Here is a 23,745-nt window from a genome sequence, read left to right as displayed (position 1 = left end):
CCCTGACAGAGCAGAACAGATTCTAAACCCTACTGCATTTTGTTATCGAGTTCCAATGAAGAATTGTGAATTCTAATAGTAATCCTTGCATTTGATATAGCGCCTTATCATGTCTTCGAGACATCTCAAGGCACTTCACAGATATAGTGTGAAATGAATTGACTGTATTTTGTGGGCAAGACATGGCAGCCAATTGTGCACAGCAATGTCCCACAAACAGTCGTGGTGGATTGAGTAACTAAATTAATTCTGCAATTCTGCAAATGAATCCTGCAACATGAATGCAGCACTAGTGGCTCTGGTACCAAGAACAACCAACATCCACTTAGTTTCTTAGGCAACCTCTCTTTTTGTTTCATTGATAGAACCAGGACTGACAAGACCACTTTAAACAAATACCACCTTGAAATATCCGAGGCAAAATATCATCAGGTTCCAAACCCTCCCACTCACAGCAAAGAGAATATTCTAAGTTTGTGCAGAGTCATTTTTTTTCTTTTGTTTCCTGAAGACCTTTACTTGCTTCTGTGATTTTCCTCTCTCTATCGTCCTCCACGGCACCTTTCTGCAGTTCGTAGATTGCCTCTGCACAGTAAGAGGAGGTGAGCAGGCATTTCTGTTTCAACAAAGCAATTCATTAGAAACATTTGCACTGTGCTGGGAGGATCTTAAACAACTGGCAAGCAATAAAGTAAGTAAGCAATGTTTCTGTTATTTTCTATCACTGGCAAATGGTGAATTCATAGTAGGTTTTAATGTAAGTGCTGTGACTACCTCAGGCATTCCATATCAACTGCTTGATACTAGGTGTTAATGTTTGGATTCACACTGTTCCCTCCCATTCTAAACTCTGTATCTCAGATAGGGAATATATGATTGCATTCAAGTAGCAATGAGTATATCAAATGAATCCTTTCTTTAAAAGGCTGCGCTGTGGAAAGTGGTCCTTTGTTTCATGGTGGTTTGTGGGACGTTGCTGTGTGGAATTGTGCTATCGGTTTGCCTTCAAAATAAAGTTACTCCATTTCACAGTAAATACTGTGAAGCGCTTTGGGACATCTTTCCAACATGATAAGGCAGTATACCAAATGCGAGGATTATTATCATTATTATTATAATTCTGCACATGACTCTCGCCTCGGAGTGAGAAGGTTGTGTGTTCAAATCCGACGACGGAACTTGGTACTCATATAATCTAGCGGCTGATGCTCCAATGCAGTGCTGGGGGCATGCTGCGTTGTCAGAGGTGCCGTCCTTTGGATGAGATGACTGCATGTTTAGGTGGATTATTCAACAAGAGAAGGGAGTTTCTCCCGGTGTCCTGACTAACAATCCCCCAAAATAAAATTGGACATTCACTTCATGGGTTTGTGAGTCATTGGTGTGCGCATTCACTCATACGTACAGTCACTCTGCTTTACAGTATATCCTGTGAAGCGCTTTGAGAGTCCTGAAGTGAAAGGCACTATATCAATGTAAGGATTCTTATTTATTATTATGATGAGTTCCAATGTCTGTAAAACAACATCAACAAATTGCATTTATTTAGTGCCTTTCACATTGGGAGGACATCCCACAGCATTGGAAAGTACAGATTTTTTTAGGTGCTGAGTGAAGGCTTCCCAACTTGCTCTTCATTCCCTCCTCTGGTCATCTCCCAGAATGCTAGCAGAGCATCTTTTCAGCAGGGAAATAGCCGATGAGCTCAACGAGGGGAAGAAAAATAAAATGTCAAAATTTCCATGCGCTTGTATCTTGGAATCATGATTCATTTGTGGTGTAAGAGCTATCTCAGAAATGCACAACTCAAAAATGCATGCCGTGCTTTGAGTAATTAATTGGTCCAGTGCCTAATAACCCCCGAGCAAAAACAAGACCTAATAGCATTACTCAAAGGTTAACCATAATACTGGGAACTTGCGTTAGATTGATCGGGTCGGTTGCTCTGCTCATGAGAGCAGTGACTGACTCAGCACTTTTTGTGCGTTCTGTTATAATGTAACAGGTTTTGCACAGTCATTTCACGAGTTCTTTTCTCAGAAAGAAGGTTAAGGTCACACTTCAATGCTCATTCAAGCCACGGTCCGCTAAGCATTTACGTTCCGCTATCCTGAGCAGCACTTGGCTTCATATGCTCTGTACTGTGCTGGGTACCATATACAAACATAGCACATGTTTCGTGAACAATTCTTATCATATGAACATATTTGTACATGGGAGGGCTCACAGGAGACTCGGCAGGTCTTGTACACTCAATTAAAACCAGCCATTCTGCCCAAATGGAGCTCGCTATTGTTTCTCTTCTTCCTCAACCTATTTGCAGAACCGTACTGTGCCACATTGCCATTCCCCAGCCTTGGGATATCAATAGCTGTAACGGAAGGGAGACAGGCCTTAAAGGAGGTAATGGAGGGGGCAAGGTGAAGGGACTCCAGGATGAAGAGACCAGAGGGTGGGAGTAAAAGCACTGTAGGCCCGATACAGGTGATGCTGTAATGTGAGGACAATACGATGCAAGGAAGAGATCAGATGAGCCAAAGGACCTTCTTCAACCAATCCAATCATTTGATCTTATGATCTGTTGCTCATATCCAGCTGCCTTTGCTCCATCGTGGTGTCTGAGTTTTTAAGTGACTTAATCGTTCTTTCCCTTCCAGGTGTGAGCTGTCATGGATGTGGTTCCACCGGGTAAGTTGGTCATAAAGGATCTAGACGAGGAAGCCATATGGGACCTCATTGAAAATCACCGCCACATAATCACCAGCAAAGTCCGCCCCTGTCACATCACCCCTTATCTACGTCAGTGCCTTGTTATCACGGAGACCGATGAAGAGGAAATTCTCTTCGGCCCACACCTCAAGCACCGATGCATGAGAACTGGTAAGCAAGCGCCTGTGCTGCGAGAGATTTTCAACGACTGTCAAAGAGTGCACGATTTTTTTAAAAAAATGTATCCTCTTGCCTCCAGGCTATTTGCTGGATCTCCTCAGATCTCGTGGGAAGAAGGGAGGTGTGGCCTTCCTTGAATCCTTGGGGTTCTATAATCCAGAGATTTACACATTGATCACTGGCGAAGAACCCACCAGAGAATGTAGCAGCATGTTAGGTAAGATTGGCCTTATTTTTGAGTCTAAACTTCCTCTCCTTTCCCCCACACCCCTCTTCTTAGTTCAGGCACTTAGTTAAGAGGGTGAGGAGATGACTTGCTTTGTTCTGAATCTATTGGTAGGTGTGACCCTGCATCTGATTCTGCCAAGCCATGATTATTATATGATTCTATGTTGCAGAGCTCTTTCAAAGAGCTGCTACAGGCACGATGGGCCAAGTGGCCTCCTTCTGTGCTGTAAGATTTTATTATTCTACCTATAGGCTTCTCTGCTTGAGTTCTCTCCCCAGCTTCAAATCCCACCTAAAGACCTTCCTTTTTGATCGCTTCTATGGTCACTTCCCTCTTCCCTTGCCTTGTTGCCAGATTCTGCTACTGTGAAGCGCTCCGGGACACTACCCCAAGCGAAGGGTGCTATATAAATGCAAGTTGTTGTTGCTGCTGCTGCTGTTGTTGTTCTCAGCCAAAGTGGTAGTGCTGCTGTGCACCACTACTGGCGTGACGTTTTCTTCAATCACTGATACCATCTAATGACATTCCCTACCGCACTCCCAACCTTCTGCACTTACTAACTTCATGGTTTCACTGTTTTTGTTGTTTCCGGCTCCCGGTTCAAACCCTCACTAGAGCCTTTGATTCACTAAAATTGAGCATTTGGTGCTTCAGCCGCACTTTCGGAAGACTTTCCGCTCTGGGAATGTGTTCGATGGTGTTTGGACGAGCCTAAGTCACCGATAGCAACAAGAATATCTGAAAAATATAGGCCTAGGTTTTTTTTTCCATATCCTGTACCAAATTACCGAAAGAAGTCAGGATTAGTCAATAAATGGGTTTGAGAATCAATGTTGTTTTTGCCCTATTCTGTACACGTTGCCTTGGTTGTTGGTGCCTGACGATGCTTCTCACACAAGTTCACACTGCCCTCTGCAGGAATCTGGCATATTTGTTGCTTTTTAATTAAATGTATTGTGTTGAAGATACTGTATTTCACTGGTGGCAAGTGCTGCAGTTTCTCTCTCGAAAGCTGCTGTATCCCCCTGTATGTTAGTTTTAAGCTCTAGTCAGAAAAGCTCTCTCCACTAGTCTGAATTTTAAGGTGAAGTAAGTTAATCGGTTCCCAGTAAGATCTTTGTAAGTGTTACCAAAGCTTCCTTGCGGCACCCGCGTTTAAAAAATTTAAACATTTCAAATAATCTATTGTATTTAATCTCCCTCTTCTCCTGAAGATACAGCTTCCCTGGAGTAAGACTTTGTGGGTACTAAACAGCTCCCTATACTTCCTATACAAGTGGTCAATGTTTGCGTGAGCCTCAGCAGAAAGGCTCACATGTTAGAGTGTTAGCATGCTATTCACCACTCGGAGCATTGCAGGAGTCTTGCTCGATTCGGTCCTATCAAACCTCCTACACATGCTTGTCCACAAGAGGTCACTCAATAGCTATCAGGAGCAAAATCTCTGGCAGAATTTCCCCTGCTTGGAGGAAGCCCTAAGACCAAATTCAGTATCTAAATGCTGCCCTGCTTAAGATCAGCACAGATTGGGGACAGAACCTGAGACCTTCCTGTTCTGCACGATGACTCACTTTGCTTCACCCCTTTGTTGCAGACGAGAAAGGAAATTTGGGTATGATTCAGTTCCTAATGAACGAAGTGATGAAGACCCACAAATGGCTCGGGGAGGAGAAATGTCAGAAACACCAGCTGCACGAGAAGTCACAAATCTTGGAGGAACAGAACCAACAACTCAAGAAAGAGCTGGAGAGTACAAAGGCCATGGAGGCGAACCTGAGCAGGATGAAGATGGACTGGCATCGTCACCATGACGAAATGTTTCGCCTGAAGGAGGAAAACTACCAGATATTAATGCGCTACACCAACACACTCCAGGAGAAAGAAATGGCTGTGACACGGAGCAGAGACTTACAGCAACAGGTATAACCTTCTCGTTAATATTTTCTTGATCAGTATAAACCCGATTTATGTGAAACCCTGCAGCGTGGATTTAGCTCTCTTACATTCCAATAGGGCAATCTGTTAGCTGAATTAAATACCTTTGACTTCTGATAGCCGGTGGAGGACAGCTGTTTTTGTTAAAATACAGGTCGGATATGAATCCAGGTGGACAGACAATTTACATGTCTGTTAAGACACTCAAATGTATATTATTATAAATGTTCTGAAACACTAGCTTGAACTTGTTTGGTTCAGCTATGTCTACCTGCTGGCAGTTACTATACACTTTCATTGCCAATAGTCACATGTTAGAATCTCCTTTTTACAAAGAGGACGGGGCTGCAGAAAGGAAGGGGAGAGAAATAAAAAGACATTTTGAATAACCCAGACAAAGAGGTGAATCATAGAAAGTTTCATCAAGCCGCAGGCTATCTGGACTATTGCTTCTGTGCTAATGCTAGATCTTCCCCTGCCCCCCCCACTCCCATTTACATTCACAATTGGTGACACTTTATTTAATAGCATTGGATAGCATTCTGTGTTGCATCCAGTTCAAAATCCCTACAGGATAGCACACATGAAAGGTTTAAAGATGGCAGCAGGATTCACTGGAAGCAGTGGTGGTAGATGGTAGTAGAGGTAAGGTCACATTGGATTCGATGTTTGCTCCATTTATTACTCAGCTCAGGAAAAAAATAGCCGTCCCTTTCTCAAACAGTCAGACCTATCTCAAATCAGTCACAAGCAAATATTGGTGGCATTACGTTCAAGCTAGATTAGATGTACTTAGATATGTCCTTTCTCATCAATAACATTGTCTAGGTGGAAATAAGTCATCGCGGGTTAATTTAAGCAATTAATTCTCAAACAAAAATACATTTCAAAGCATTGCACAGCTGTGATTTTAAAATGAGTGCTCTGTGTGTCGACAGCAACAACAGCAGCAGCAAATTGCATTTATATTTTGCTTTAGGATGTGACAAGTCAAGGGTTTGAACCCGAGCTGGGGGGGGGGGGGGGGTGGAGTCAAGAGGAATGGAGGGCAAGGCGGGAAGTGACCAAGGGCTCGGACGAAGAGGAAGGTCTTAAGACGAGCATTGCAATGTGAACTTACGATCTCTTTCTGCCTCCCCGTAAACGTTAGCTTGATTCAAAGCTCATCCCTCATTATGTCAGGTGTCTGTGGCCACAACATTGAAGCTGATGATGGGTGGACGGCTCATACCTCCCCACAGACAGAAAGCATTGAGCTGGCTTTAGGACCAATATGTTTCTTTTTAAAGTGTAATCGACAGCCTCAGCGATAGCCTCCATCCAATTGACCGGGCTTCTGCTTTGTTTTCCTTTTTGAAGGTGGATAATCTGATCATGGAGAACAAAAAGCTAATCGTCAAGTTTGACGTCGAGCGAAGAATGTCATTGAAACTGCGCGAGGAATTCAAGCCGAAGCAAGATGAACTCCTGCATTTAAAGGAAGAAATGTACACACTGCGGTTCAGGATTCAGGAGCTGCAACTCAACCCAGTATGTACAGTATGGTTTGTCATGTGTATGTGCTTTGTACATGTGTATGTGTGTGTCACTATCTCTCTCTCTTTAGTTGAAATCCTCTGGGTTTCGATGATTCACGCATATGTCTGAGAGCAGATGGGAGAGCACAGATACCATCTGTTCAAATGGACATTAAAGATCCTATGGAACTATTTGAAAGGAAAAGCAAATTCCTCCCAATGTCTTGCCAACAACAACGACATTAATAATCCTTGCATTTAATATAGTGCCTTTCACGTTGGGAGGATGTCTCAAAGCATTTCGCAGGATTTACTGTAAAATGTAGAGACTGTGTATTTTGTAGACGAATGTGGTAGCCAATTTGCACACAGCAATGACCCACAAACAGCCATGATGTGAATGACCAATTTTGTCTAGCTGACCACCCTTCTGAACTCCCTCCCGCCAGAACAGGCAGACAGGATCTCAATTTAATATCTCATCCAACTGATGGCACCTCCGACTCCCCTAGCACCAACACTGAAATGTCAGTCCGCAATATTCTCAATCAACACGGAAAGATGAGATCAAATGAGACGAAAGACGTTCTTCATCTATACTTCTCTTGTACGCTTCCCATTTGTAATTACTGAGCTCGAACTCTGGCAGATAATTTACCCACCCCTCACCCTGGACAAAGATGCCACCTGCGTCCACAGTGAGTGACACAAGGTCAGCCCAAGGGTCGAAACTATGAAGTTCCAGTATTGCTCAGTTTCACACTATACAGTGGTTTGTCATGAAATAAGTGATTTAAATTGGAAACCCCTCTGTTCAAATTGTCTACAATAATGGTAGAAATTGGAACGGATTCAATCTGTCCACTGGCTGATTGAGATCCTACCCTGCACAAGGGGCACTATATAAATGCAAGTTGTTGTTGTTGTTGGCATCACAGAAGCAATGTCTCTTGATAAAGACAGTCAACTTGTAAGAAAAGCTTCTCAGTGCAAAGCTCGGTTTACTCTTTTCAAAATTGCTTGTCAATAGGTGACTATAGACATTCTGGAGCAAGACCGTGTCGAAGCTCTTGAGGACAGACAGGAGATGATGAAGGAAATGAACACACTGCGTTTGGACTTGGATCAGGCTGATCAACTGAGGAATGAGGTGAGGGGTCCAACATGAACTTGCAGTTGCAGGTATGATGGAAATGCTGCAGACCTGGGATAAGCTCTTAACAGTGCGAAAGATCTGACGCCCACTGTTTCACTTGTTGAAGTAGGAGGCCAATTGAACTTCCTGTTCAGGTTCTGTAAATAGTGCTTAAAGTGCGTGATTGAGCAGAGAACAGGGTGGAGTGGAGACCTTGAAACATGGAACATTATAGGTTCAAGTCCTACTCTGTGCTGAGTTAGTTGGGGTGCTGGAATTGTCTTGGTGCCCATAAATTTAGAGCAGGGATGGTCAACATGCAGCCTGTGGACCACATTATGCTTGCGTGAAATAGTCACGCTCATAAAATAGACAAGTTGGCCATCCCTGAGTTAGAGGAAGTTCAATTGGAAGGCAGTTTGTCTAGATGTCAAAGCTCAGCCACGAATAATGGTCACTTGGTTGAGGTTCCCATGGTGGTCTCAGCAGGTTGATCGTTACCCCAGGAGAAGGGGAGAAAAAAGTTTAGTGCAATCAGTAGAAGAAGCGGGGAGGGGAGGAACTGAGCCGGGGGCAGTGGGGTGGGATGTGGGGGGTTGGGGGTGGGGGTGAGGAGATTTTCTCACACAAAAATCCAAACTATAAAAAGTTTCAGCTGAAAGGGGAAGGGAGTGAAAAGCAGAACAAAAAGTGTTGTCTAAGAGTGAAGTGGGAAATTCCTAACTGTCATCAAAAGCAGAACAAATCAAAGTGCTGAGACTGATCAATTTGACAAACTGCCGCAGCTTACAACATTTTTTTAAATAATGTACAGTGTACAGTGTGAAAATAAACGAGAGGTAGCATCAGTAATCCAGCCTCTGGCTGATCACTGAGTTAGGACGTTGCTCTGAACAAGTGGCAAATCACAGCAATACTGTATTTCACAAATTTCTCATACAAAGTTAATTATATGCCTTTGTTTAATCAATAACAAACATACTGCCAAATCCTTTTTTTCATTTTCTGTTGAATCTATTTGGATCAATTCCCGTTTCCTCATTCTCACTCTTTTCCAAGAGTTCACTCATACTAAGGAACCTGGATTGTTATTGTGCCTTCAAGTACACAGTCACTGTGCAGTACTTGATAGCAATAAGCTAAGAAGTACTCTGAAATGTTGACGTGAGCCCAGACTAATCCTCCGCCATAGTGATTTGTAAAAGGGAAAGGAGTATTCCAAATTAACTTTCTTTTTAACCAGACTTAGCACCACACTGCAAATGTGTAAGTAAGCATTTTCACTGCTTATACGTGCATTCTGCATTGAGGTTTCCTATAGTGGTCCTAAATGGTTTTAAACCAGCTTTATCTTTGATGTGAGCTCCTCCAAATCCCAACCCAGTCTTAGCGTCCCACCTGTACTCTGCTAACTGAGCTCCTCATGAGTTCAGAAGCATTGACGTTGTTTCTGCTTTTTTTTTTGCACCAGTTCCTGGACGAAAAGGAGAATTTGCTAATGGAATGCACCACTCTTAAGATGGACTGCAATATGTACAAAGAGAAAATTGACTCGCTCCAGTCGCAGGTTTCAGAACTGCAAAAGGAACGTGACGAGGTAACAAAATCTATCCTTACCTCGTGCTGAAGGTGGTGGGCTCGGTTGTAGAGTATGCTTCCACTGGTGTCAGCGTCTTCAAGTCCAGTGTGTCACTCTAGTGTGTTATGTTCAGTGTGTTGCTTCATTCGTGAGTTTGGTCAGTGAGCGTCACTGGGTTACTGTGTGAGGACTATCAGGGCTCAGCACGATGCTGTCCCAGCTAACAAGTCATTGGATAGTGATCGGGGAAAGAAACTCTGGTTAATATTTCTTTCCTCCACCTCTGTAGCCTGGGATGGTTGATCCCATTTGTGGCATTGAAACACTTTATTAAGAGTTTCTTAGTGAAAAAGCTGTTCTTTTGTTATTCTCTATGTACAGGAATCCTAGGTCCTGGAGAAACATCAAGAGGGCAGTGAGTGAGGGATCCCACCTACACAAAGAGTGTCAAGACCCTGCTCTTCAACCACGCCTTTGGCCACTCTCCCTACTCTCCACCTTCCCTGATCCCAAATCCCCCTGCTTGGGTCCAAATCCCTGACTATCCAGCACCTTGGGAAGTCCTCCCGACGTGAAAGGCGCTACACAAATATAATTTTGTATTGTATTGTACACTAGTGTGAATAATACGTCGGGAGTTCCCAGTGCAATTTTGAAACGCCTGCGAGCACCCATGACAATGGCAGATCTGATGATGCGTATGGCTTGGTGAGGTTAAGGCTCCTTTCTTTGTACTGTTTGTCCAGGCGTATGGTGCCAGGGATGAGGTCCAGGTACAGATGAGCAAAATGATCATAGACAAGGATTTGTGTCGCAGGCAAGTCATCGAACTGCAGGACACCTGTCGCGAACTGAACAAAGAAATACTGCAGATACGATCGAACAGGGCCAGACAGGATGTAAGAATTTTTTTTTCTTGAGCGATAAGGCGATAGAGATGACATCAGTGCCTAGAAATCTAGTCCTGGTCTAAAACAGCTCCCCGGTGGTCTAATCAATGAAGGTAAAAAGCTGACGTGATCCAAGTACCGATGCCAATCTGTGCTGAATTAGCTAATCCAGGAAGCAGCAACTGGGACTCTACAATTGACCTTGGATTCATTTTTGTTTAACGACAACAACAAATTGACTAATTACATTTGTATAGCGCCTTTCACGTCAGGAGGACGTCCCGAGGTGTTTAAATCGCAAGTCCACATAACACAATGGGATGAAGTCTTGTAGGCGGTAGTCAAGCAAAGTAATGCGGATTTCAACCTTCCTTTAACTGTTTTTCCCATTACAGAAAAAGGAGCGTGTAATTCCGCTGCGTGAAAAACCCAAACTGAAGCGTCTGCCTGCAGTGAGCTTCACGACGTCCAGCCAAGAGAATGACAGTGATGACGACAGGAACATCCAGAGTGAGGTACGGCAACAATCTACTCTCACCCCATACAGTAGAAATGTATCATAAAAATAATAATAATAATTCATTACATTTGGTACAGCGCCTTTCGTTTCGGGAGGTGGTCCCAAAGCGCTTCACAGGAATATACTTTAAAGTGTAGTGACTGTGTGTTTTGTGGACAAACTTGGGCGAAATCTACCCAGGACACCACCTGGTAACAAGGAATGTACGACGTCAGCACCCCCAGTGGTAATCTGCTACATGCTAAGTTGCATTGAGAGAGCAAAGCTGGAACGATTATTTCAGATACAGAGTTAGAAGGAGAAAAAGCTTGAATGGGTCAAAGGACCTCCATCATTCAAACCTTACTTGTCATGCTATAACTACCTCGCTGGTTGAATTCAAAAACAACCTGGTCCGAATCCTATTTGTGTGCAGTTAATCAGAAATGCCAGCCCACGCCGTTATCTTTTGAAATGATAAATCCAGATGAGAATTCAAGTTGTCACCTGCATCCCACACTCAGTGCCCTGGTAGCGGTTTCTGACGGCCACTTTGGTATTATTCGCAGCTCTGCCAAAACGTGAAGAGGTACGATAATGTTGAATTGCCGAGCAGCGTTAGGTCGTCTTTTGTCGAGCCGCCCAGCAAGGAATCGATCTACAGACGCCTGACTGAAGATGACCTGGATCAGCCATACAGGTGAGAGGCTGCATCCTCCCCCGGTAATAATAATAATAATATAATAATAATAATAATAATAATAATCCTTGCATTTGATATAGCGCTTTTCACGTCGGGAGGACGTCCCAAAGCGCTTCACAGAACACACTGTAAAGTGAATTGACTGTATATTTGTGGGCGAACGCGGCAGCCAATTGCGCACAGCAATGTCCCACAAACAGTCGTAGATTGAAAATGACCAATTTATTATTCTTTTTGGTTTTGGAGGGATTATTATTATTGGGCTGTGTGTGGAGTAAGGAAACTTGCCCAAGGTTTCGCCCTCTGCCTGGAATTGAACTCAGGTCTCTCACTTGCAAAGCGAGTGCTCTAACCACTGAGCTACAGGACTCCACCTGCAGTCTGTACCCTGCAGTCTGTTCTTGTATCAGCTTGTATCCAAAATCACTACTGATGTGATCAAAGTTTGATAAGGAGGAGAATAAGGTGTTATGCAGGACCTTGTTTGTTGTTGCAGTTCAGGACAAGATTCTCTGTTTAAGATATTTATGACTTGTCCTGTTGTTCTCCATGCACCATCTACAGCAGAGAGAACAAGTGGATGATCTGCTCCAAGATCACAAGAGTCCAAGGTGACTCTGCTTCCTCCCCGCCCCTCCTCCCTCTCTGCTTAGTTCTGCCCGGATCAGATGCTCAGTGTGTGAGCATCTCAGGAATCAGCACTTACTCACTGTTCTGCACCCCATTCACACTGCCCTTTGAGCCTGAGAGCTTAATTCTGATAGGAAGAACTTAGGATGAATGGGATCCAAAGTGATAATTAAATATCTTGTATCGTAACTTAGCACAACACCGGAACAGGGGGAGGCCATTCAGCCTATTGAACCTGCTCGCCAGTTTATTAGATGATGACAGATCTTAACATCCCATCTCCCCTCCTTTATTCCAGAATCCCTTAATAAACCAACTTCCAAGAATCTATGTATTTCCTTGTGTACGAGACAGTCAATGGAGTTTTCAAGCACTGTTTTTTATTCAATTGCAAAGTTGCACTCTTAATAAAAAAAACTTTATTAGCTCTGATAGAGAGGTGATACTGTTGTTCTCTTCGTGCTTTTACAGCGGCAGATATTCGATCGATGACGACCCTTTCCCATCAGTAGATCACTGCTCTGATATTGATGGTTGCATTGAAAATATTCCCGATGTCAGTGAGTTTTCATTTTCTTATTCGTGCTCTGTATGAAACCATAGTAACCGAGTGGCAGAGCTGAGTTGAGACAAAGTGGGCTGTGAAGTTCAGTGAAACATTGGCTGCCTGGTAACCAGCTCCCCAAAAAATAAAGTGCTATGTTGTTTCTAACAATAAAGAATGCTGAATTACTGTATGTATACCTGCACTCCTATTTATGCTTCCCCCACATGTTCTGGGGAAGGTGTTATATGCCACTCACAAGCTCAGTGGTGTGCTGTTCCAGTTGCATATTCTTGTAACGTCCGTTTAGATCTGGATAGCTGATGTAACAGTGAGACTGAACCATCTCGGTTTCTCCATCTTCAGCATTGAGTGACTTGTTGGTATCAACTATCTGGTTGGTATCTCCTCCTGACGTGAAAGACGCTATACAAATGTAACCTTATTGTTGTTTTTCATACCTTATCCTGCCCTGCATTGAGTCTGATAATGAGTCAGTCAGCAAAATTTATCAAACTGTGAATTGAAGCGATTGGGGGCTCTCTTTGACCGTGCCTTCAGCTCCCCTCTCGAATCTCTACCCCCTCCTTGCTCCCTCCCTTCCCTCCCCTCACCCTAACCATTTCCCCCTTGCTCGGGTCCTGACCCAACTGTCCAGCGTCTTGGGACGTCCTCCCGACGTGAAAAGCACTCAATAAATGGAATCTTGTTGTTGTTGTTGTTGTTGTCAAGTTGCTAAAGGCCCATGAAAGCCTTTGGTCCCTTCGAGTCCCACTTCGACGTACTCGCCCCTGCAATAAGTTGGCGCTGACCATTTTCACGGGCGAAGGCCATAAGTGGATTGGTAGCATTTAAGTCATGTGGGTTTTGAGCAGATGATAATCATATTACCTGAACTCTCTCAAATTCATTTCAGTACCGCCACTCAAAAAGTCTGATTCATCCCCTCAAGGCTCACAAACTCTGAATGGATCACCTCCACCACCTGAAAAAAACTGGTAAAAAGAAGCATTTTAATTGATTGACACAGAAAATTTCATGACCCTTTATTATGCAATCATAATAGTAATACATTTATGTAAAATAAAATACGTTGATTATTATTACTTGTTTTCTACGCAGGCTTGTAGAGGAGAGCATTGAAAGTCACGCAAAGTCTTTTGCTGAACACAGCAAAAGCCCTTGTGTAGGCACGAATCTCACACTCACCACTCCAGTTACATTGCTTAACCTCAGCTGCAGAATAATGCTCCTAATTGCTTCACTGTCTCGCTCTGTCTTTGTGGCTTTCTGTAGCAGAGTTGCACAATAATAACCATTAGGGCAAGTGCATCATTTTGTGATGCAAACTGTTATTTAAGTTGTGGCACTTTATTTGATTGATGACTTGTCGTTCTGCTCTGTCTGGCTCAGACATATATACAATATGGCAAGGCATATTGTAATAGACACAATGCACTCAGTCCTCCAATCTCCTCCTCCTACATACTGCCATGGTAGGTTTGTGTGACATTTTGTAAAGCCAAAATAAACCTAAGTACACTCCTTGGTGATCAGATAACCCAACTCTAATCTGAGGAATACTTGGGAAGTACTGTTACTTGTATTTCAGGCTAGACTTGTGCAACAGTATCAGGGGGTGTCTGGATCACTCATTAACTTTTCCACAGCTGCCAGATTTTTATCTTGTGTTGACTGTGATGCAGTTAATTTTACCAGCAGGTTAACATCCCACATTATATCGACAACTTTGCTTTCTTAAGAAGAGGCCTTACCCTCTGTGTGAGAAACTAAAAATATCTGACAGCATCAGATTTATTCTCGTCTGCTTCTTTGAGTTGTATAATCACCCAGGGTTCAGTGCTAAGACAAATAAAAGTTATAATTTAAAGGAGCTCGTCCCTTGAAGAGTTCAATCAAACCTAGATGGTTCCACTCTTTTCTAACCTCTTTTCCTTATGATTCTTCTGCAGGATTTTCCCTCCAGGAATTCAGCGACTTAGGCTCCTGAGCAGAGTATCTTTAGTCACGTTCAATGGAGACAGCATTCTGGATCAGATTGAAATCATTGGCGGGAACGTGACTGGTATATTCATTCACAACATCAAACCTGAATCACCAGCACTAAACAGTGGCCTCAAGACGGGTTTCCAGATCATTATGGTACGGTTTGAGACAAACCGGAAGCATTTTTCAATTTGGCTTTGTGGTTACATTGTGCCCAGTTAGATTTTCCCCACCCTCAACACTCTTTTGTATGCTTTATAATGAGACTCCCCTGCATTATGATAATCTGGCATTATTTATTTTATCTTCAGCCTTCAAAATAATTTGTAAAGCACTGTTAAAGGAATTGAAAATTGCCAATGAAACTAATGGTGCTGATGAATCCACAGGTGGAGTATAATACCCAAGAACGTAAGAGAACCTCGCTAGAGGATGCCAGTTTGGAGGAGGCTGTTTGGACCCTGAAGCACATTAAAGGCATCTGTTCTTTGTCTATAAGAGACAATAGAGAGGGTAAATTATTATAACACTAATCCTTGCATTGGTTATTATGGCACATATAATATCAAAACGCCTCAAAGTGTTTCAGGGGTAATTGCTGTCGTGTAGAGACAGATTAATCTTCGACTGACAGAGTAATATCACAAACACTTTAGCCTTGATATTCCAAGGGTACAGAACTACAGGGATACAGAAATAAATTGACTCTTTATCACAAGTTGCAATCAGTTAATAGAAAACTCAAATTTGTGAAGTCACAACTTAGTACATCTTATGTCTATCTATTATATTTCTCAGAAATGTTGATCCGTAAGTTATTGGCGTGTGCCAATTTTTAAATATTTTATGATCATGACAAAGGGTGTTTTCTGTTATGTGATATTCATCTTTTTATTTTGGTATATTTATGTCTCTGCTGAAGGGTTTCACTTTGCCGTGCTATAACCGTTGCTGTTTACTGTCTGAGAAATGTTCTTTTTCTATCAGTTTATCAGAACCTGGTGGAAAATATTGAGAAGAAACTTGTGACCTCTGGTGACTCTTTCTACATCCGAGCTAACATAACCTTTAATAAGGAAAGTGGATCGCTGGGTGGATTTACAGTTCAGTGCAATGAAATCCTTCATATCACTGACAGCTTTTTCAGACGCAACAGTGAGTGGAAAGCCTTCAGAGTGAATCCCCACACAATGGCAGACATGGCAAGTGGTACAATTCCCAACTACTATCGGTAAGAATATTACACTGACACAAACATTCATTCTGACGATCATTGTATCTCTCTTCGCAATCTGAAAGACTAAAATATCTCAACCAATGTATCTTCATGACTGGTGACAGACTTTAGGATGCACCAAGATAGCAGAACAAGATAACACAGGTTTAGAGTTGCAAATGGCAATTTCAAGACAGACAGCAGAAAGCTTTCTTTATCCAGAAGGTAACTAATAGCTGGAACAGGTTACCAGGAAACGTGGTTGAGGCCACAACTCTGGACTCTCTTCTTTTAAAAAGCACGGCTTGATACTGTGAAGGGAGGACAGTAAGGTGGGTATTCTGGAGAAGTGAGATCAGATAGACTGCAGCACCTTTTTTCATTCGAACTTGTGACCTTGTGAAACGCTGGGGACTTTAATCTCTTTGCCCGTCTGTGTCTCTTTAGGGCCCAGAAGTTGCTGATTGGGATGATTCAGAACATGGCTCAACAGGCTGCATCAACTGAAATGGTGAAAGGCAGAAAGGCAAGCATACCGCTTGAGGCCACACAGGATTGAAAAGCAGATGTGTTTCCAAATGTTGAATTGGAGAGAACTCTTTCAGAGTCAGAAACCTGTCTCTGTTCAGAGGAGATTCTACTCCAGACTCCACAATGTAAACCAGAGAGACCAAACCCAACCATCTGGGGTTGTCATGTAAACAGTGTGACACACACAAAAGCTATTAAAATTGATTGTCACTGTTTCTGCTGTTTGAAAAACAGTGGGGGAACTGGGAAAAAGGCTGGAGTCAAGGCCACTTGATGTCTGTGTAAAATATCAAAGCTAGACATGGAAGATTGTAAACCCATGAACTATACACACACAGCAGTGCAGCTCCTGCATTTCTGGTGCAGTTTGGTTCAGTCCGTTCCCTTTTCTTACACTGAGATTCAAGTCACATAGTACAGTGTGGGTGGTTTTGTGGAGCAAGTCAGGCTGGCCTAGATACTGCAGGCTTGGTGTGCAGAATGTGAATGTTTGATTGCAGTGTAGTTTATACCAGTGCAGTCCATGTTCATGTCAGTGCCAACATAAAATCTGTCCAAACCATCTTTATTGTCATCTAATTCAACCAATTTATATTCAGAGACAAAAATCAGGCTTCATGTTGGGTCCCAAATCCAAATACCTGTATTTATAGGATATAGTATGTAATGTAATCTTCCTCACAGGAGTTGACATAGGACAGAAAGACAAATTTAATGGACCATCTAACTGATTTCAAAGTTCGATAGACATTGTTTACAGACTCTTTTGCTTTGTTGCCATAACTATCCTTTAATAATGAGTTGAACTGTTTGTTTTTCAGCTGTCTCATAAAATATCATCAGGTCAAAGCAAACTGGTGCGGATCGTCAGCGCTGATATAAGTCAGAGAAACCCTCTCTGGTTATCATTTGATTCCGACACCATCAATCCTGACAAAGATGAAGGTAAGAGTCAGTCCTTGGAGCAATGATGTTCTAACAACGGTTGTGATTGTTAGATAGATTGTAGCCTCCTGAGACATCACTGTTTGAAAGGTGATGTGATCATAGAGAGCTCAAGTCTTTCACTACAAGTTTGTAAACTGTAGTAAAATGATGGACTTTGCTACTTTCACTTTCCACAAAAAAACAAGCAGTTTAGCGAGAAATGATTTACAAGTAATTGGTCTGTAATATCAACAGTATATTCTGTGAAGTGCTTTGAGACGTCTCGAAGACATGATAAGGCGCTATATCGAATGCTATTATTATATTATGGGATGTGATTCCATATGCAATAAGGAGAAGAAGCTTGTTGAATTCTGAGATATTAATTTCCCCTATTTCCCTTATGCTGGTACTCTAACTATGAGAATATGCATGCAGACCGTTCCCTAAAATTGTTCTCATTCTGGGTTTGTTGTGGATGAGGAAGACGGAGACAAAGAAAAGAAACCAAAAAAGGCAATGAGATGCAAACCAAATTCAGTGCAAAAGAAATATTTTCAGATCACTATCTCTTCTATCAAGAGAAAGGTTGAAAACCCTTGGGCACTTCCATAGTGTCCCAGTGGGTAAAAGCCCTTTTGTCGGTTCTCTGGCTTAGCTACTGGTTAAAGAACCTTTGAACTGTAAATGTGAAGAAAAATCTTCATATACTTGTCCTGCCAGCTGCTCGCAGCGCAAAGTTTAATAAGTTAGTTAGTTTCGGTAGTTGACATCAATATCTAGTATTCACCACCAGTCAGTCTGCCTATTTGCAACCTATCATTTTTGTTTAATTTTGCTCTTTACGTACACATTATATACACATTAAAAGTATTTCGAGAGGCTAACCGGTGTGAACAGTGCTATACAACAATGCAAGTTGTTGTATTATAATTTTATTGTAAATTTCAAAAAGTTTTCATTCTTGTTTTATTTCAGATGAGCAGCTTCCTGGCAATTGCTTCACTCTGATGCCCTACTCGTTGGTCAGACCCTGCCACCCACCCGCTCTACGGCCAGTAATCCTCGTGTCAACACTGATCGGGAAGATTGTGCTTGAGAAGCTTAAAGACCAAAAGGATTATGAAAAATGCGAACCTGGTGAGGAGCTTTTATTCATAAATTATTTTCTAAATTACTCGATTATTTGAAGACTTTTTTTAAAAAAATGTGTCAGTTAAGGTGACTTTCACAAGGTGTGATTATAATAATGTGAAAGAGCACTGTATAAATGCAAATTGAATTGTATGATGGGATTTTTCTATTTTAGGTAAAAAATCATCCAAGTCATTACACTTAGTGGGCAGTACATCAAGCATTAGGGGCTAATGAGGCTGTATTGAATCAAAGCTACGTAAAGTAGGACAGAACTGCTTAATGGGCAATGTTGTATAACAGGGAGGAATGATGTCCTACACACACAAGCCTTGCCAGAGTCACTCAAGGAATTTTGAAAAATCTTCGCCCATAGTCCCACAGGCTCCAGAGACAAAATGTGCGGTGTTTGAAGGCTGACCACATTATTGTGCTTGCAAAGTTCCAACCCAGCGAGCAGTTGAGGTGCCAGTTATTTGCCTGAGAAATGCTATTGTCTTCCTCTCATCCAAATTCACCTGGCTCCAAAAAGAATAAATAGAATGATGATCTCATTGTTGCTTCTATGCATTGCTGCAGATTGGCTGCTGTTTTTGTCTACCAAATGTCAGATGCTAGAGTTCAAAGTAATTCATTGTAATACTGTAATTCCCTCCCCTCCTCAGATTTTTACAATATTCTAATGAAGGAGAGATTGCATCTCCCTCATCACCCAACGATAACCATTTTTACAGTAAACATCAGATTGTAAACCTCTTTTTAGTACTCTTTGTGGGTCTCATTATTGTGCATTATAAAATTTAAAAACATTTTATATTATAACTTTTGCATGTATGAAGAAAAGCAATACAAAGACTTGATTCAAACCCGGCAAAGTTAATGGAATACAGCTACAACATTTATTTTTTTGCTCTACTTATCGAGGCCTTTTCAATGAAAAGGAAAGCAAGTTACTTTTATAATGATTCTGACATTCAATCTGTTGTAAGGTTAGTTCCAAGGTCACTGCTGAATCAATGTGGTAGAGAGCTGCATTTTTGGGAAGTTTAAACTATCTCTCACACACAAGATAAATTGTTCAGAAACCCACCCCTTTGCTTTACGTTAAAACGTTTTAAAAACGCATTGTGTGAATGGCTTTGAAACGGTGCAGTGTGATTAAAAATTATATTGAACCAAAAGTTTTTTTTATTAAGCTTACACAGAAATGCCTCCTTTTACTTGTTTGGGGTTTCCTTGCGGGTAGATTGTTTTTCATCATGCTCCCCACAAGCTAAGTAAGAAACTGTTACCTTTTCTATTCCTAGAGTGCTTGAGAAACGAAGACTATGCGGAAAAAGAGAGAAGAGGTGACATTGTAGGTCTGAAAGACATACAGAATTCATTGTGCAGCTGTTTCACACGGAAGGCAGTGGAAGCTGTGGTTGCTAAGGTATTGTTGGTGTTTGCACACGTCCTGTTCTGGTTAATTTAGGGGTTTTGTTCCTTCCCTTACTTTTTTCGTTTCCCCTTTGCTCCCCCAATTCTCCCCATTTTCTCACCTACTGTTACTTTTCTTTTGCTGCTTCAGTCAGTGTTGTGTGTGTGTTTTTTTTTTAAACGGGTGGTTTAAAGTACCCACGTTGTTTTGGTTACAGAATGTACATTGCCTCCTTGAACTGAGTCTGGACTGTGTGAGACAGTTGCATCGAATGGAGATTTACCCCATCGTCATTGTCATCCACATGTGTGAAAAGAACAACAAGAAACTAAAGTAAGTGCAGACGAATGGGGGGAAAAAAATAATTGTGATGGTTTATGCTCGAGCAATCCTGGAGCCAGTTCCAGGCAGAACTCCTCTGTTCTGTGCTTATTTCCCCCAAATGCTCCCTTCTCTCTCATCTAAGAGTGTTGATTCTTCAGGTAAGTTCTGTGGGTGAGGGGGGTCACCAAAGGTGTACGTAAAATACGTTGTAGCTGCTTTTGAAATGATATATCCCGCACACACATGGAACAAAGAAACGAAAATCCCAGGACTTTTATCTGTAAAGCCTGAATGAAAGATACAAGTGTGTCATCACTTGTAATGGTGTGGTTCATGTAAAAGCCATTGGTATGACATAAATGCAGCTGTTTGTGCAACGGTGCACAGTGCATTCACTGGGCCATCCCTGTGGCTGAAACTCTTTCTATTGGTTCCCATATATTTTTTCCAAGAAGACAAATATGTTGTTTTCTTCATGTTAGCTTATAACCCAGAGCATTAGCCAAACACATTTATGTTTGTGCCTGTGGGTGAGAGCAGGAAAAGTGTCTGGACTGACAGAGTCTGCCCCCATGGCATCACAGTCTGAGCTGCTGCGTAACAAACAAGTGCATTAAAGTGCATCTCAACATATCTGGGGATAGCGATACCGTTTAATTTAGTTTACAGATTAGTATTGTCCGATCCAGATTGCCCTTGATGACAGTGGTGTAAAGTACAAACTTTATGTCCAGTCAAGCAAACTGTATAAAACTCTGCAAAATTTGGTTGTTTCCATTTCGCAATCAATTAATTTACTATTGGCTTAATGCAAAGCAAACATTTGTTTGCAACTATATGCAAACTCCACTGAAACTACTTCCATAGCCACCAAAACGTTTCCATAAGTAAATATGTATCAACTGATTGAGTCCTCTCATTCATTAAAACACCTTATAAGGTTGAATCAAATAAAGTTGAGTACAAGGTTGAGTCAAATGGAATTGGTTTTGATCATTTTATTATGTCTTGGGGAGAGCAGTGCTACATTGTACAAAGTATGCAAAGCTTCACTTTGAATTGATCAGATAGTGATATAAGTGAATCACTAATACCTTATATTACTGCAGCCTTGCTTGCTCAACATTCAACTCAAGGAGACATCAATTATCCTTCCTCCCCAAAGAGAATTGTGAATGGATGAAGGGCTGAGTGGTGCCACTAGCATTCGTACCCAAGACATTCCCAAGTTCTCAAGTTCTGTTACTCAAATGACTGAGTTACCCTAATCTTAATGTTAAAGGCTCTCATAAACTATACTTTCTTAGTCCTTTTACATTCTTCTCGTTTGTGATAAATTTCTGGAGATTTCAGTATCAAAACAGGATTATCAATGCTTACTCACTTTCAAGGTTGAATCTGAAGATACGAGACAAAAGCAAGGATATCTAGATGCAAATTTCTGTTGCTGGTATTACAGGAAATAAACTAATTTATTCATGCTGACCATGACCAGACATCAATATGTGCAGATTCATTTGTCAAAGGTCTCCTTTACTCCATACATTGGTGTTGACAAATGGAAAAGAGTATAGATTACTGGAAGATACAGCATAGTGTGTATCCTGATAACACAGTGGATACAAAACCCTTTCCAACCAAAATCCATAGTCAGCTTTCAAAGTATACCCTTAAAATACTGAAATTGATTTTGAGTGGACATAAAAAAATCAATGCTAGAAACCAGAAATAAAATCCCCAAATGTAGAAAATGAACAGCAGGTCAATCATTATCTGAAGAGAAAGGCAAGTTAATGTATTGGATGTAACACTTGATTGGTTTCTCTTTGAGGTTCTGATCAATCTGGGCATTTTCAGCACTTTCTGTTTTTATTATCAAATAGCAGTTTTGTATTAGTTATTTACCCCATGAGTTATTTATCATCTTTCTCATCTATTAGTTTCAGTTTCCTTTAAGACCTATTACTTTTGTGGCCTTGTAATTTGAATGATTCTACATTTCTTTCACAGAAATGAGATGCATTAATGTATTCTTGTTTTCAGGAAAATCTTGCATAAATATAGAGTGAATGAGGAATTGCTTTTGAAGTGTGCTCAAAGGGAGGAGGGGTGCTTAGACAAACTGCCATGTCTGTACCACAGCATTGCGCCTGATGCCTGGAATGATCTTGATTCACTCATCAACTGCGTAAAAACAGCAGTAAGGGAAGAACAAAAGAAAATTGTGTGGATTGAAAAGGCACCGCTTTAGAGAAGCCAATCCATAGAAACGCAATTGTCAAAAGAACAGATACAATTTGAGTGTTGTAATCATCACACTGGGTGAATTTTTTTTCTCTGTGCATCTTGTTCTTAATGGTGTGGAGGTGGAGATATTTTATCACACGTTTCCAGACACAGGATATGGCGACCCTCTAAAAGAAGCTTTGTTATTGGTTCTGTGAGACTTTTCTCCCTGATTGGAAATGATTAAAGCCTTTAATGGCTTTTTAGTGTTCTACAATCATAGAGCTTCACCTCACAGGTGACCATTCAGCCCATCTTGCCAGGACCGTTGCTCTGAAAGAGCTCTCTTGCTAGGACCACCTTCCTTCCTTCTCTCCTTTTTACGTTTTTCATTTCAAATGTTTGTCAAATTACCTCTTAGACCAGCATTACACTGAGGGAATAATAATCCTTGCATTTGATATTGCACCTTATCATGTTTTTGAGACTTCTCAAAGCACTTCACGGAATAGAACAAAAATAAACTCTTGAGCATTCATGGTTTCAAGTGAGCTAACAACTATGTATCAGGCAATTGATTGCCTTAAGCATTTCGACAGTGGGAAATTGTTTAATTCCAGTGTTTTCAAAAAAGCTCAATATTTACTCGATTGAAGGTTGAGAAATGGATTCTTCCAATGATTTTCCAATAATTGATTGCTATGAAAAAGTATTCTTTTCCAAAAATGTTGCATGGGATCATTTAATTCTAAGTCATTGTGGACAAGTGAGAGTAGTAAGTCAATTGGGTTGTTAAATTATTATATTATTCTTATTCTTAAATGACTGCCAAACATGCTCACCGGGCATTAATAGGTTAATATGTGTTGATTGTTAAACAAGTAAAATTCTGTGAATTTTGTCTCACTTGCAACTAAGCATTTGCTTTCATTGTATCAAGGTATCTTGATAATTATATGTAATGTTTACTTTTCAACTGTTTGTATTTATAAATACAGTATATATACTGTATACGTATATTTAAAGTGTTTTTTCCACAACTGTACCTTTGTGTGAATTAAGACTACTGCATGACAGCATTTCCTCGGTATGAAACTGCTATTAAAACCTGTGAGCAGTGTTTGGTATGTGCATCTTAACCATTATAAAACAGTGACTCCATATTGGTGACTCATGTCTTTGAATTCTCAAAATTATATAAATTGAATAATGTGTATCTCTATATAAGCAATCGTCTGTCTTAGTGAGGGAGTTGCATTTTCTAGTTGTTATGAATCAATTTTTTTTTAAAAAAGTATTTGCTCCATGAGGCACCCATTGGATATTTTCATTGTGCTGCGGCTCAGTAATGCTACCTTTGGAAACCAAAAATACTCACATCCTGCAGTCCGGAATCGTGATTGTAAGCTC

At 41.3% G+C, this 23,745-nt stretch overlaps 1 protein-coding gene across 1 annotated transcript; it reads left to right on the top strand.

The window, feature by feature from the left end:
- The first annotated feature begins 569 nt into the window (after positions 1 to 569).
- card14 (caspase recruitment domain family, member 14) lies at positions 570 to 22,687 on the top strand. Its single transcript, XM_007888593.2, has 21 exons — positions 570 to 691; positions 2,658 to 2,880; positions 2,969 to 3,106; positions 4,713 to 5,038; positions 6,413 to 6,583; positions 7,601 to 7,720; positions 9,177 to 9,302; positions 10,031 to 10,183; positions 10,570 to 10,689; positions 11,243 to 11,373; positions 12,478 to 12,566; positions 13,467 to 13,548; positions 14,524 to 14,713; positions 14,947 to 15,070; positions 15,545 to 15,788; positions 16,221 to 16,299; positions 17,126 to 17,249; positions 18,210 to 18,371; positions 19,673 to 19,797; positions 20,003 to 20,118; positions 22,153 to 22,687. Exons 2-21 carry the CDS (start codon positions 2,670 to 2,672, stop codon positions 22,358 to 22,360), a joined length of 3,039 nt encoding a protein of 1,012 aa, XP_007886784.1. The 5' UTR covers positions 570 to 691; positions 2,658 to 2,669; the 3' UTR covers positions 22,361 to 22,687.
- The last annotated feature ends 1,058 nt before the right edge of the window (positions 22,688 to 23,745 follow it).

This window comes from Callorhinchus milii, unplaced genomic scaffold (genome assembly GCF_018977255.1).
Source record: "Callorhinchus milii isolate IMCB2004 unplaced genomic scaffold, IMCB_Cmil_1.0 Scaffold20, whole genome shotgun sequence".
Classification (NCBI taxonomy): Eukaryota; Metazoa; Chordata; class Chondrichthyes; order Chimaeriformes; family Callorhinchidae; genus Callorhinchus; species Callorhinchus milii.
Note: the sequence above shows the minus strand (reverse complement) of the source record. Positions and strands in the feature narration are given on the sequence as shown.